The sequence below is a fragment of the Antechinus flavipes genome, chromosome 5 (genome assembly GCF_016432865.1).
Source record: "Antechinus flavipes isolate AdamAnt ecotype Samford, QLD, Australia chromosome 5, AdamAnt_v2, whole genome shotgun sequence".
Lineage (NCBI taxonomy): Eukaryota > Metazoa > Chordata > Mammalia > Dasyuromorphia > Dasyuridae > Antechinus > Antechinus flavipes.
Window position 1 is genome coordinate 207926481 of NC_067402.1, and position 12308 is coordinate 207938788.

Below are 12308 nucleotides of genomic sequence, written 5' to 3' on the forward strand. Positions count from 1 at the left end.
TTTTTATTCCTGTTCATAATTTACCATTTTCTAGATTTTATTTGTATTTGTGGTTCCCTAACAAAAACACTCTGACATATTCCTATATCATTCGTTGAGGTTAACAAAAGATTTTCTTCAGAATAGTCTCATGAATAGTGTTAAGTATCACTACTTCCTTTTTTACAAATAGAGAAGCTGAGGCTCAGGGATTGTTTAATGACTTAGTTTTTAAGTTCAGGTCTCCCAAGACCAAGTTTGGGGCATTTCCCATTTTGCTATACTCGCTTTCAAAAATACATTCATGAGGCTGCCAGATGACAACATGAAGAGAATACCAATCCTAGAGTCAGGAAGTCCTGAGTTCAAAAGCAGACTCAGATACTTATTAGCTGTGTGATTCTGGGTAAGTCACTTAATCCCTATTTGCTTCAACAACAACAACAATCCAACCAAACAAATAAAATGAAAAGGGAAAAAAGGAAGTATATTCATTCCCTCCTTATCTTTGCAATGAAATCAGTAGTTTACCAATCAGAATTATTTTTACGGATCTATTGTGTGCAAAGCACGGCAGAGTGTATGTGCATTAATAGACATAAATAACTTTGTGATCTTGAAGAAATCCCTTAGTTGTTCTTATTTTGTCCATCTGTAAAATGAAAAGGTTGGATAAAATGGCCTCTAAATCTATGTTCCTGTATACATATTAACATATAGTATAATGATTTATATGAGCAGAGACCATCATTCCCCTTTAACTAAAATGTTATTTACCTTTTTTGTGTGTTTACAGTTTTTTTTTAAATAAAAAGATGAGTGGAAGTAACTCCCCATTCTGAGAAAAATCCATGGCAAAATCAATTAAAACATTGAATGTTTTCTCTCATGAATCTACAAGACCTCTTCTGTTGAATAGCAATGAGGAAAATAGTCAGGACTTTAAGTTAAGTGGCTCTGTCCTCTACAGAGAGAGGATGTACAACTCAGCAAGTGAGGCCCTCCAGGCCTACATTGATGATTTTGATCAAAGCCATGCTCCTAGTGATGTGAGCAGACCAAAGGTTGACGTGATACAGGACCATCCTAAGCCTATGTTCTACAACTTTTCTCCCAGATTCAGCAATGGTACGCTTCCATTATATTTGTTTCATATGTCTTCTTGTATGGATTTAATTGATCTTGTGAGATGTCCTACAATTCGGTAAGCTTCTCCAATTATTCTTTTTTCATTCCATGACATAGGTGGTTTTGCAGTATTTGAATCTGAATTTTTTAGTAATTCTCGCAACTACAATGTTTCTCTAATCAGAATCCTTAGAAAAGAGATAAGAAGAGATAAAAGAGTAAAAGAGATAGAAGTTTGATAAGGCCTTTCATCACTTCACCTTGTATAGTGGAAAGAATATTAGAAAAAAATTTTAATTTTTTATTTTTAATTCATTGAACAAAACAAGCAGTTATAAAACACAGTTTCATATGCAATCTTTCTTCCTTCCTTCCTTCCTTCCTTCTTTTCTTTCTTTCTTCCTTCCTTCCTTTTTCTTTCTCTCTTTCTCTCTCTCTTTCTTTTTTTCTCTTTCTCTCTCTCTTTCTTTCTTTCTTTCTTTCTTTCTTTCTTTCTTTCTTTCTTTCTTTCTTTCTTTCTTTCTTTCTTTCTTTCTTTCTTTCTTTCTTTCTTTCTTTCTTTCTTTCTCTTTCTTTCACAGTTGGGGTTAAGTGACTTGCCCAGGCTCATATAGCTAGGACGCATTAAATGTCTGAGTTCACATTTGAACTCGGGTCCTCCTGACTTCAGGGCTGATGCTCTATCTACTGCGCTACCTAGCTGCCCTGCACTCTTTTTAATGTACTGTAAATCTACAATTTGATATTCCCTCCAAATATGCAACAAAGTTATCATATTAATTTCTTTTTTCCCTTTTTTTCTTCTCTCTCTCTTCCTCATCAACCCTAGAAATGGTTATCATATGTATGTGTATGCTTTTATTTATCAGTTGTTTCTCTGGATACAAACAGCATCTTTTTCATTCATCCTGTATATTTATAATAGTCAAAATTACATTGTCACTGGGTTCCAGTCCCAATTTTGGCCTAACCAACTGTATAATCCAGGACAATATTTAACTAGTAATTTAGTAAACATATATTAAGCACATGTGTGAAGCAGTATGGGGGCTTTCCAATTATAAATATCACATTAACTGTCCTCACAGACATCATTTTATATCGAATATGTGGAATAAAATATGTATATATGTATACATTAGTATGTGAACAATTCCAAGACATTAAAATATGTATTTCCCAAGACTTTACATTATGATGAAAGAGACAACATGTATACATTAGAAAGTAAATTTTTAGAGAAGTTTCCCTATTTTCTTTGTATCTTCAGTGCTTACTAAATGTGTTGCCTGGCACTATAGGTACCAAATAAAAATAGTTATTTTTTGACTGATCTACATCAGTTTTGTCTGTGTAAAGTTTGATTTACATTATAATGGGGGAGATTGCCAAAGAAGGAAGGTAGAAACATAAAAAAAAGAAATAAAGGCCTGCAAAACACCTATCTTAATGGATTAGGATTCTTTCTGAGGCACCAGAAAAGACAGAGAAGTGATTTAAGGAAGAATGAGGAAAACCAGGAGAATCTTGTGCCACAAAATGCAAAAGAGAGAGTTCTGCTCAGTAATGATAAGGGTACTAAGACTTCATGGGGGACAAAGAGTGAAAAATGAACCTTTATATTTGGTGATTAATGAGACCAATTTTTTTGTATGATTATGGTAAGGTTGAAAGAGGTTATAAGGGATTAGAGATTATTACAAAGTTAGGACCAAGTTATATCTATTTACTAGAGGCCCCTTATTAAACTACTCTCTTTTTAAATACATTTCCATTCTCTCCCAGTATTCAGCTACCTACTCTCTCACTTTCTTCCATTCACCCCATTCTCTAATATTTATATATATATAAATATATACACATCATATTAATTATTAGTATTTTATTTTTCAAATCAACATAAAGATAATTTTCTACATTCATCTTTGTAAGACTTTGTGTTCCAAATTTTCCCTCTTCCTTCCTTCTCTCATCCCTCCCCAAGATTAGCAAACAGTCTGATATAGGTTAAATATCAAATATGATATTTCGTCCTCTTTGTTCACTATCCCTATTATAGTGGGAGGCAACTTTCATGATGATATAACTTTGAAATTGCCACTGTAATTATTTTATTGCAATCACTGTCTAGCTTGCTGAGGACAAAATTAGTCTCCCTTAGAGAAAAATGACAAATTTGTATGATGTAATTTGAATATTTCTATGAAAAGATAAAGATTTTAATTTATTGCAAAGTAGGTGGTAAATAGGCAAATGTACCTATTAACATTTTGGAATTTCATGCTTTTTGACAAGAATAGTTACTGTGTTTTGTCAAAAGCTTTTTCTGCATCTATTAAAATAACCATATGATTCTGTTGATTTGTTATTTATGTAGTCAATTATCCTGATAGTTTTTTCTCCTAATACTGAATCAGCCCTGTATTCCTAGTATAAATCTTATCTGGCCATAGTGATCCTGGGGACAAAATCTGTAATCTCCTTTCTAGTATTTTATTTGCATTTTATATCAATTTTCATTAGGGAAATTGGTCTGTAGTTTTGTTTCTCTTTTTTGGCCCTTTCTGGTTTAGGTATCAGCATAATATTTGTGTCATGAAAGGAATTTGGCAAGATTCCTTCTTTGTCTATTTCTCAAAATAATTTATATAGGATTGGAATTAATTATTATTAAATGTTTAGTACAATTGTAAATCCATCTGCTCTTGTTTTTTTTTCTCTTTTTAAATTGATAGTATTTTCCCCCAATTACATATAAAGATAATTTTCAACATTCATCTTTGTAAGATTTTGAGTTCCAAATTTTTCTCTCTCCCTTTCCTTCCCTTCCCCAAGATAGCAAGTCATCTGAGAAAGGTTATATGTGTACAATCATGTTAATCATATTTCTACATTAGTCATATTGTCAAAGAAGATATAGAACAAAAGGGAACAACTTCTTTTTTTTTTTTATTTTAATAGCCTTTTATTTCGAGATTATAGGTTTGGGTAACTTTACAGCATTGACAATTTCCAAACCTCTTGTTCCAATTTTTCCCCTCCTTCCCTGCACTCCCTCCCCCAGATGGCAGAATGACCAGTAGATTTAAATATATTAAAGTGTAAATTAGATACACAATAAGTACACATGACCAAACCGTTATTTTGCTGTACAAAAAGAATTGACTCTGAAATATTGTACAATTAGCCTGTGAAGGAAATCAAAAATGCAGGTGGGCAAAAATAAAGGGATTGGAAATTCAATGTAATGGTTCTTAGTCATCTTCCAGAGTTAAAAGGGAATAACTTTGAGGAAAAAAACCCCAACAATAAAAGTGAAAATAGTATGCTTCAATCTACATTCAGACTCCATAGTTCTATCTGGAGAGGAACAGCATTTACTATTATGAGTCTTTTGGAATTGTCTTAGATTTTTATATTGGTGAAAAGTGTGAAGTCTATCATAGTTGGTCATTGCACACTGCTATTACTGTATACAATATCCTTCTACGTCTGCCCACTTCACTCAGCATCAGTTCATGTAAGTTTTTCCAGGCTTTTCTGAAAGCAGCCCATTCATCATTTCTTATAGCACAATAGTATTCCCTTACGTTCATATGCCACAACTTGTTCAGCCATTCCCCAGTTGATGAGCATACCCTCAAATTCTTTGCTACCACAAAAAAGAGCTGCTATAAATGTTTTTGATCATATAGGTCATTTTTCCTTTCCTTAGCTTTTTCTCTAAAGGAAGAACCCCATGTTTTCTAAACAAGTAATATTATCCTTATGATAGAATTTTAAATTTAGGAATCCATGGTAAAGATGAATTAGTAAAGAAACTAGCTGTCTTCCCCTGTTAAATGCATGTAAGATTCTTCCACTTAGTATCTGAGGCAGCTAGGTGGTGCCATAATTCATAGCATGCTGGGCCTGGATTCAGGAAAACTCCAACTCTAACCTCATACACTTAATAATTGTGTGATCTCATTGTGACCTCATTTAACTTCTATTTGTCTCAGTTTTCTCAACTACAAAATGGAAATATTAATAGCACCTACCCTTGCAGGGTAGGTATGAGGATCCAGTGAGATGATATTTTATCAAATGCTTAAACATAGTTCCTGGAACATAGTAGGTACCATATTTACTATGTACTCATTCATTCATTTATTATGTACTATGTGTTATATACCTGTTATGTTTATTCCCTCTACCTGGAAATCTAGAAAATATCTGAAATTCAAAATGAATAACCTTTTAAAAATTATCAATCAAGTCAATGGGAATTTATTTCTGAAAAACTGATGCAAATGCCAAGTTCCATTCTTAAATGGCATATTGTTGAGAGACTTGGAGTGTCACAATTCCTAATACACATTTGCTAGTGATACGACTTAAAATAGTTACTTAGTTTTCTGAGTTTCATTTTACTCATTGGTAAAGTGGAAGAATAATTCTTGAACTGCCTGCCTCACTAGATTCTCAAGAGAAAAGCATCATCTTGCAGGCCCCATTTAGGATTATATTGATTTACACAGTATTTGTTGTTGTATAGTCATTTTCAATCATGTTTGACTTTTCATGTCCCCATTTGGGGTTTTCTTGGCAAAGATACCAGAGTAGTTTGCCATTTCCTTCTACAACTATTTTACAAATGAGGAAACTGAGGCAAACAAGCTTGTTCAAGGTCAAAAAGGAAATAATGTAGATATTTAATAAATGTTTTTTGACTGAATTTTAGCCACTCAAGAAGATCCAGAAGTTTGCAGGGCAGTTATTAATCGAAAGCCCTTTATAAACATGAGTTATTATTATGTAAATAATTAAAGCTGTGAATAATTTAGCATTTCAGAGGAGAAACTAGAGATCCCATTATTCTCCATACATGAGACAGATATCCTGTATATATAATCATATTTCTTTTTACTTAAATTATTCCCCTCATGATGTTTGTCATGGGATGAAAAAGAGAACTGGCATGAAACTAGATTTGAATTTGTTTTAAATAACAATGTTATAATTCATGTCATTGAAGAGCAAAAAACAATCAAACTTTATTAGGTAGTACTTCCAGTTGTCGTACTGAGAATGCTATTCCCTCTAAGGTTCACTTGCAGAACCCGGAAGGAGCTTCATCCTTACAAATGCAGGGTTTTGCAGATGGGACGTGCAGAGATTAAAAGACCCTGATTGTTCTTGTTAATGGACTTGGTACATTCCACTGGGCAGTAGTTCCTATACTATTGTCCTCTTGAGTTATGAATCCCAGCAACATTTCATTCTTGGAAACTCTTACTTTGAATATTTATTGGACTGCACATTTGTGGTGTCATTATGTGGCTTGAATTCTAGCTATCATTTCTCTTTGTCTAATTCTGGTATTCTCATATTGCAATGCTTGAGTCTTCTTATTTGCCTGTGGCAAAATTCTTTATTTTATTAGGTTTTCTTTTGGGGAATGAAGGGGAAGGAAAGGTACAGATTTGTGATTCCATAGAGGTAGGAATTTCTCGTTGTTTATTATCCCTTTACTCATGCAAATCAAAAACTCTGATCCACAGTTCTGTAAGTTATATAGTTTTGGAGAGTTTTTGTTGCCCTGAAAAATTAAGTTACTTAACTAGCGTTACATAGTCAGCATATGTCAAAATCAGGACTAGAGTCTATGTCTTTCTGATTTCGAGGCCCAAATTCTCTCTAATATACCTTACAACTTATTGTTATATGAGTATAAAATACTAAACATTTAGAAATTTTTTTCATGAGCCATAATGCATACATAATATTAATTAGATTCTTTCTATGGGCTTACCTTACCTAGTGGATATTATAGTTTCCCAATATTTCCTTGAATATCCGTACTGACACTGAAATTACCCTTCCCCATTTTTCTATTGGGCAAAATCACTTTAGTTTCAAAATTTCAGAACTGGTGTCTCAACTGTTATGTTTTCCCCTTTCCCTTTTCTACATAAAGATTTTTGCTGAAAGTCACACATGCTTTATCCTAAAGTTGGGAAGTAACTTGATTGAAACAAATTTATCATCATGCTCCTCAATTTAGCAGTTTGTATTCTACTTCCAGCTGCAATAGCTAAGAGTTTTCTAAGTATAAATATTTATAATTCATATAAGGTAGTTGATGTAATTCGTTATTTATTTGATACTTGAATCCATGAGGAATTCCAGTATCCTGTATCAAATGAGCCTTCTTTTTTTTATATATACCTTTCTTAAAGGTAATTGTACCTATACTTATTATTCTTTGTGTGTGGTTGAAAAAATTGATATGTAATTATTAAAGAACTCTCATTTGTAACATGTGACCCAGAGCTTCCCAAGACTCAGGGATTATAAAGACTGAATCCAATCCTAGGGACTGACCCCAAAAGGATATATTTCTCTCTTTGGCTGATGTACCCATACCTAGAATTATTCTGGGACACTCACTTAATATAGCTTACTTTTGACTTGTTTCCCCAGATACAAATAATGGGATCCCAACTCCCTTACAGTCATTCTAGGTAAATATGGGTAGGATAGCTTTTATTTCACTTACCAGAAAGCACAGAAGACAAAGGAACTCATAAACAGATAAATATGTAAAATACTTACATTGCTCATCAGCTCCACTTAGAGATCTTGCCTCATCCCAAAGTACTGTGGACAGTTCCCCCTATCACCCTATAGATTGCTCTTGAAGGCAAATAAACTTGGAAAGCTGCTAAATGAGCAGCCTTTGCCATCACCTCTTCATCATCCAAATAACTCATTTGGTTTTCTTGTCTAAGTATAACATGCTCAGCAACTGTGTGAATGAATGGCTTTTCTTCCTCTGATTCCTGAACTTTATGTTATCCAAATTCCTCAAGGCTGAACAGCACACAGAAAATCTTTTCTTTTTTCTTTTTTTCTTTTTTTTTTTTTTTTTTTGGTGAAAAGGCTGCTTTCTATAAGCACACTGCCTTAGATCATTCAGAATTCCTCTTCATCCATATAGAACTTTGAAATCCCATTTTGCATTTAAAAATCCTTCTTAACCTGCTCCTCCCTATATTTCCTTCTGTCCCTCCATGTCCTTTTCAGTGCAATCCCACTGGTTTTTCCTTGAAGAAGAAACACTTTCTCCTGACTCCAGGCATTTTCACTGGCTATTGTCCCTGCCTTGACTATTCTCTCTCCTCAGGTTTGTCTTCTGGATTCCTTCAAGTCCTAACTAAAATCTCTCTTTATACTGGAAGTTCTTTCTCAACCTCCCTTAATTCTCCTGCCTTTTCTTTGTTGTTATCAAGCCTGCTGATCATTTTGGAAGCAGCCTTAATCATTGTAATTCTTTGTCCTTTCATCAAGGTGCCAGTTGGCATGTCCATACTCTCTCTAGGGAGATGGACATCAGATGTCGCAAATAAAATTTCACACCTTATAATCTCATTAGGCTGATTGTAAGAACTCATCAAATTGATCAGGGCATTCCCCCATTAACCCAAATCCCTTTACACACTTTCATAGTTTTTATATCATCATAAAGCAAGTGCTATTAATCACATATATTGTCATATTTGGTCCTCACAAACTACCTGTGAGAAAAGCAGTGGAATAATTATTTTCTCCATTATATAGATGGGGAGACTGATACTCAGAAAAGTGACTCAAATAAAAATGCCCAACTAATAAGTGACAGAACCAGGGCTGAAATCCAGGTTATCTTATTCTAAGTCCTATGACTCTCCCTCATACTATGCCATCTTCATTATTGACTCTTTCCACAATGTATGTGTCGTCACAGTCCCTTTTTGCAGAAACATTATTAGCACTCTACTTTTAAAATTCTTTATCCATGTGTGCGATGCCTTTGTTCAAAATGGACCATCCTGTTTCTCACTGCTGCATCCCAGCTGTTTCCTAGCATTCTAAAATAGTGTTGCATTATTTCTTCTTCTGGGAATCATTAAAATTTTTAAAAAATGTTCTCCTGTCTTGTGAATTATCACATTTCTTATCATGATAAAGCCTTCAAGCTCTGTATTGTTGATGAAAATTTTTGCCTTCCTCAGTAATGTTCCTTGGATAGAGAGAGAGGCTAGGCTATAGCTGTTGTTTTCAATCCCTTAGATCAGTTTGTGGAATTTGTGGCTCTGTAGAGCAGCTCATAGTCTTTTGTTTGCCTTCTTACAGACATGCTTCTACGATGCAGTCTTCAGCAGGCTTTAAGCAGTTCCTAATTGAGTGTCCCAAGGACTCTTGAAACGTGTTGTTCACTTATTGGAGATTCCCCATATTCTTTAGTGGACTTCCAATATCCTTTACTTCTTCCTCACAATTGGGCTAACTTTCTTATTACTATGTGCTAGCCACGACAGGATACAGATAAGGATAAAATATGACATATCCTCAATGAGTTGGAATACATCTAGACTCATTACTATGTGCTAGCCATGACAAGATACAGATAAGGATAAGATATGATTTACACCTTCAATGAGTTGGAATACATCTAGAATGATATATTTATGGGACTTAGAGTTTTATATTATACATACTGTTTTACATACATTATCTCATTTGGTCTTCATGATAAACTTATACTGGAGAATTTTTAACAGTAATGAAAAGTTTAAGGAAAGGGAATGAACACTTATTAAGAGCCTATTGTGTGTCAGACACTATGTTAAATTTTATAAATATCTCAATTTGTGCACTCATTTGTGTACCTCAAAGTACAATTATGATCTCCATTTTACAGGTGTGAAAACTAGGGCAGACTCAAGTTAAGGGACATGTCTGGTGTCATACAATTGTTAAGTATTTTAGTCTTCATTTGAACTCAGGTCTTCCTGACTCCAGGAACAGCTAGATGACACAATGGATAGACTGCCTGCCCTGGAGTTAGGATATTCTAATTATCCAGTACTTATCCCCTTCCTACCTTTCCAGTCTTCTTAGACCTTCTTTCCTCTCCATTCTCAGATATTCTGTGATCTGGTGACATCATTATTTTTGCTTTCTTCATAGGAAACATCCTATCTTCCCACTTCTGCCCATTTTCATTCATTTTCTGTTATGCCTGGAATTCTTTTCCCTGTTTGCTGACTTGACTGGCTTCCTTCTAATCCCTGATGAAATATTACCTTGTACAGAAAGCCTTTCCCAATCTTTCTTAATTCTAGTCCTTCTCATCTGTCAGTTGTCATCAATTTATCCTTTATATGTCTTGTTTATACATAATTAGTTTTGTATTGTCTTCCCTATTAGATCTTAAAGGCAGAGACTGATTTTTAGCCTTTCTTTGTATCTACAATGCTTAGGACAGTATTGGTATGTAATAAGTACTTAATAAATGTATATTGTCCTTATGACATTTCTGATTATTGAAACCATAGGGATTCACAGCAGTTTATTGAGTAGAGGATGTGAACTGAACTTTGCTTAAGTAGAAATCACTTTGGCAGTTGTTTGGAGCTAAGTGACTCATTCAACTGTAACTTTTTATGACTAGGTTCTCAACTAGTCAAGTCAACAATTTATTCACTATAAGCAGAAAAAGTCAAATCAAAACATCTTTTACTTCCCACCACATTTCCAGGTGCTTCAGATAATTTCACTCTGTTGGGAAAGAGATTTCTATTTACATCTCATTCATTTGGATCAAGAAGAACTGAAAGACATTGAAAATCCAATTTTTTGTTTTGAGTAGTTTCATATTCTATAGGTCATTTCCACCAAACTATATTATATGGTACCTACAGTGGATATAATGAGAAATGCCTAGTTCTCATGCCCTTAATTATGATACTCCTTGGGTATTGATGTTTTAGACACCATAGATAAGAAAATTAATATAAACAAATTATTCTTTGTTAATCTAAATTTAAAATATATTTGTTCTGATTGAAGGAATCTTGTAGCTTAATTATTTTCTCTCCTAGTGTGATAAACATAAACACCAGTGGGGGTGGTAAGGAGATGCCATTTGATTGTATCGGGAAGACTCCATAATGCATGACAATTGTGACTGTGAAAGAATGTATGCAATTAAGAAGTCTGTCTTACTCTAGTTTGCTAACACTTGAAAATCTTTTCAGTCTGCTAGATGCAGAGTCTGGGTCAGACATTTATTTCTGCCCCCTAGGCAAAGTTTGGAAATCCTGCTCTTTGTTTATTACTGTCCACTGGAGAATTTGAGCCTTCACTGTAACTAATTTGTGACTTGACTTATGACACAATAGAAATACTACATATCCGAAAAAAGAGAGTTTTCCAACAATAAAAAATATGTCTGTTCTTTTTATTTCTCCTCTGATGTTTTCTCAGGACATAGAAAAGACTCTGGGTTTTCAAAAGTATTTCAGAGCACCAGTTCTGAAAGGTCCTCCTGACTTGGAAAGGCCTCAAACTGGGCTTTTTTGTGATGAGCTCTATTTTTGCCACCTGAGGACTAGATTGACTAGATTTTTAACTAGTTCCTCACCAGAAAGACCAGGGTGATAAGGGTTGGTTTTTGTCTAGTGTTTTGTTTTGCTGTAGAAGATGGCTAAATCCCAGCTCCTGTTGGAAATGATTTCTAAACTTTATGAAGCAATGCCCTCCCCTTTTTTTAATCTGAAGAGTTATCACAAAATTCAGGATAAAGTCTGACTTGCTTTTATTGTCTTATACTTCCAGTATATGCAGCAAACCAAAGAGCAAACTGTGTTGTAAAGCAGATGCCGCTTATTGTTAAGTTTTTTTTTTAATAAAGGAAATAGAAAATATTATTTCAAAAAGTTTTTTTTCATACTTTCCCATTTACTCCCCCTATCCAAAAAGAACTCTCACTTCAAAAAACTGTAAGGAAGATCAGTAAGGAAGATGACAAATCTTACTAAGAACATATGCCTCATTCATTATTTATTGTCTTTTGAGACAAGAGGCATGCTTGAGGTCATTTAGGCTGGAAAAACAAAGTATATTTCATATTCAGAAATATACTAATTCTTCTTGGTGCTTGGTTTTTCGGACTATTCTTTTATGGCTTGATTTTTTTATTTTCTTTATCTTTAATATGAAACTAGTTCATCTCCTTTTAAGGAGAAAGCTCAGCTCAGACATCTTCCCATTTTTTCCCTGGTTGACTTACTTTGGAATTTCTTGAACTTCATTATTGATGAAGTTTAGGTTCTGGGGTTCCTGGTTAGGGAACCAAAATATGATGAGATCTAGATTTAGAATGGTCAGGGAAC

General features: G+C 34.0%; 1 protein-coding gene across 1 annotated transcript in view; it reads left to right on the forward strand.

The window, feature by feature from the left end:
- Positions 1-956: 956 nt before the first annotated feature.
- Positions 957-12308, forward strand: part of GRIP1 (glutamate receptor interacting protein 1) — a 309316-nt gene continuing 297964 nt past the window's right edge. The window contains exons 1-3 of the mRNA XM_051962442.1: positions 957-1107; positions 1225-1325; positions 5208-5220. Of these exons, the coding sequence (XP_051818402.1) occupies positions 957-1107; positions 1225-1325; positions 5208-5220 (265 nt within the window). The remainder of the gene's footprint in view (positions 1108-1224; positions 1326-5207; positions 5221-12308) is intronic.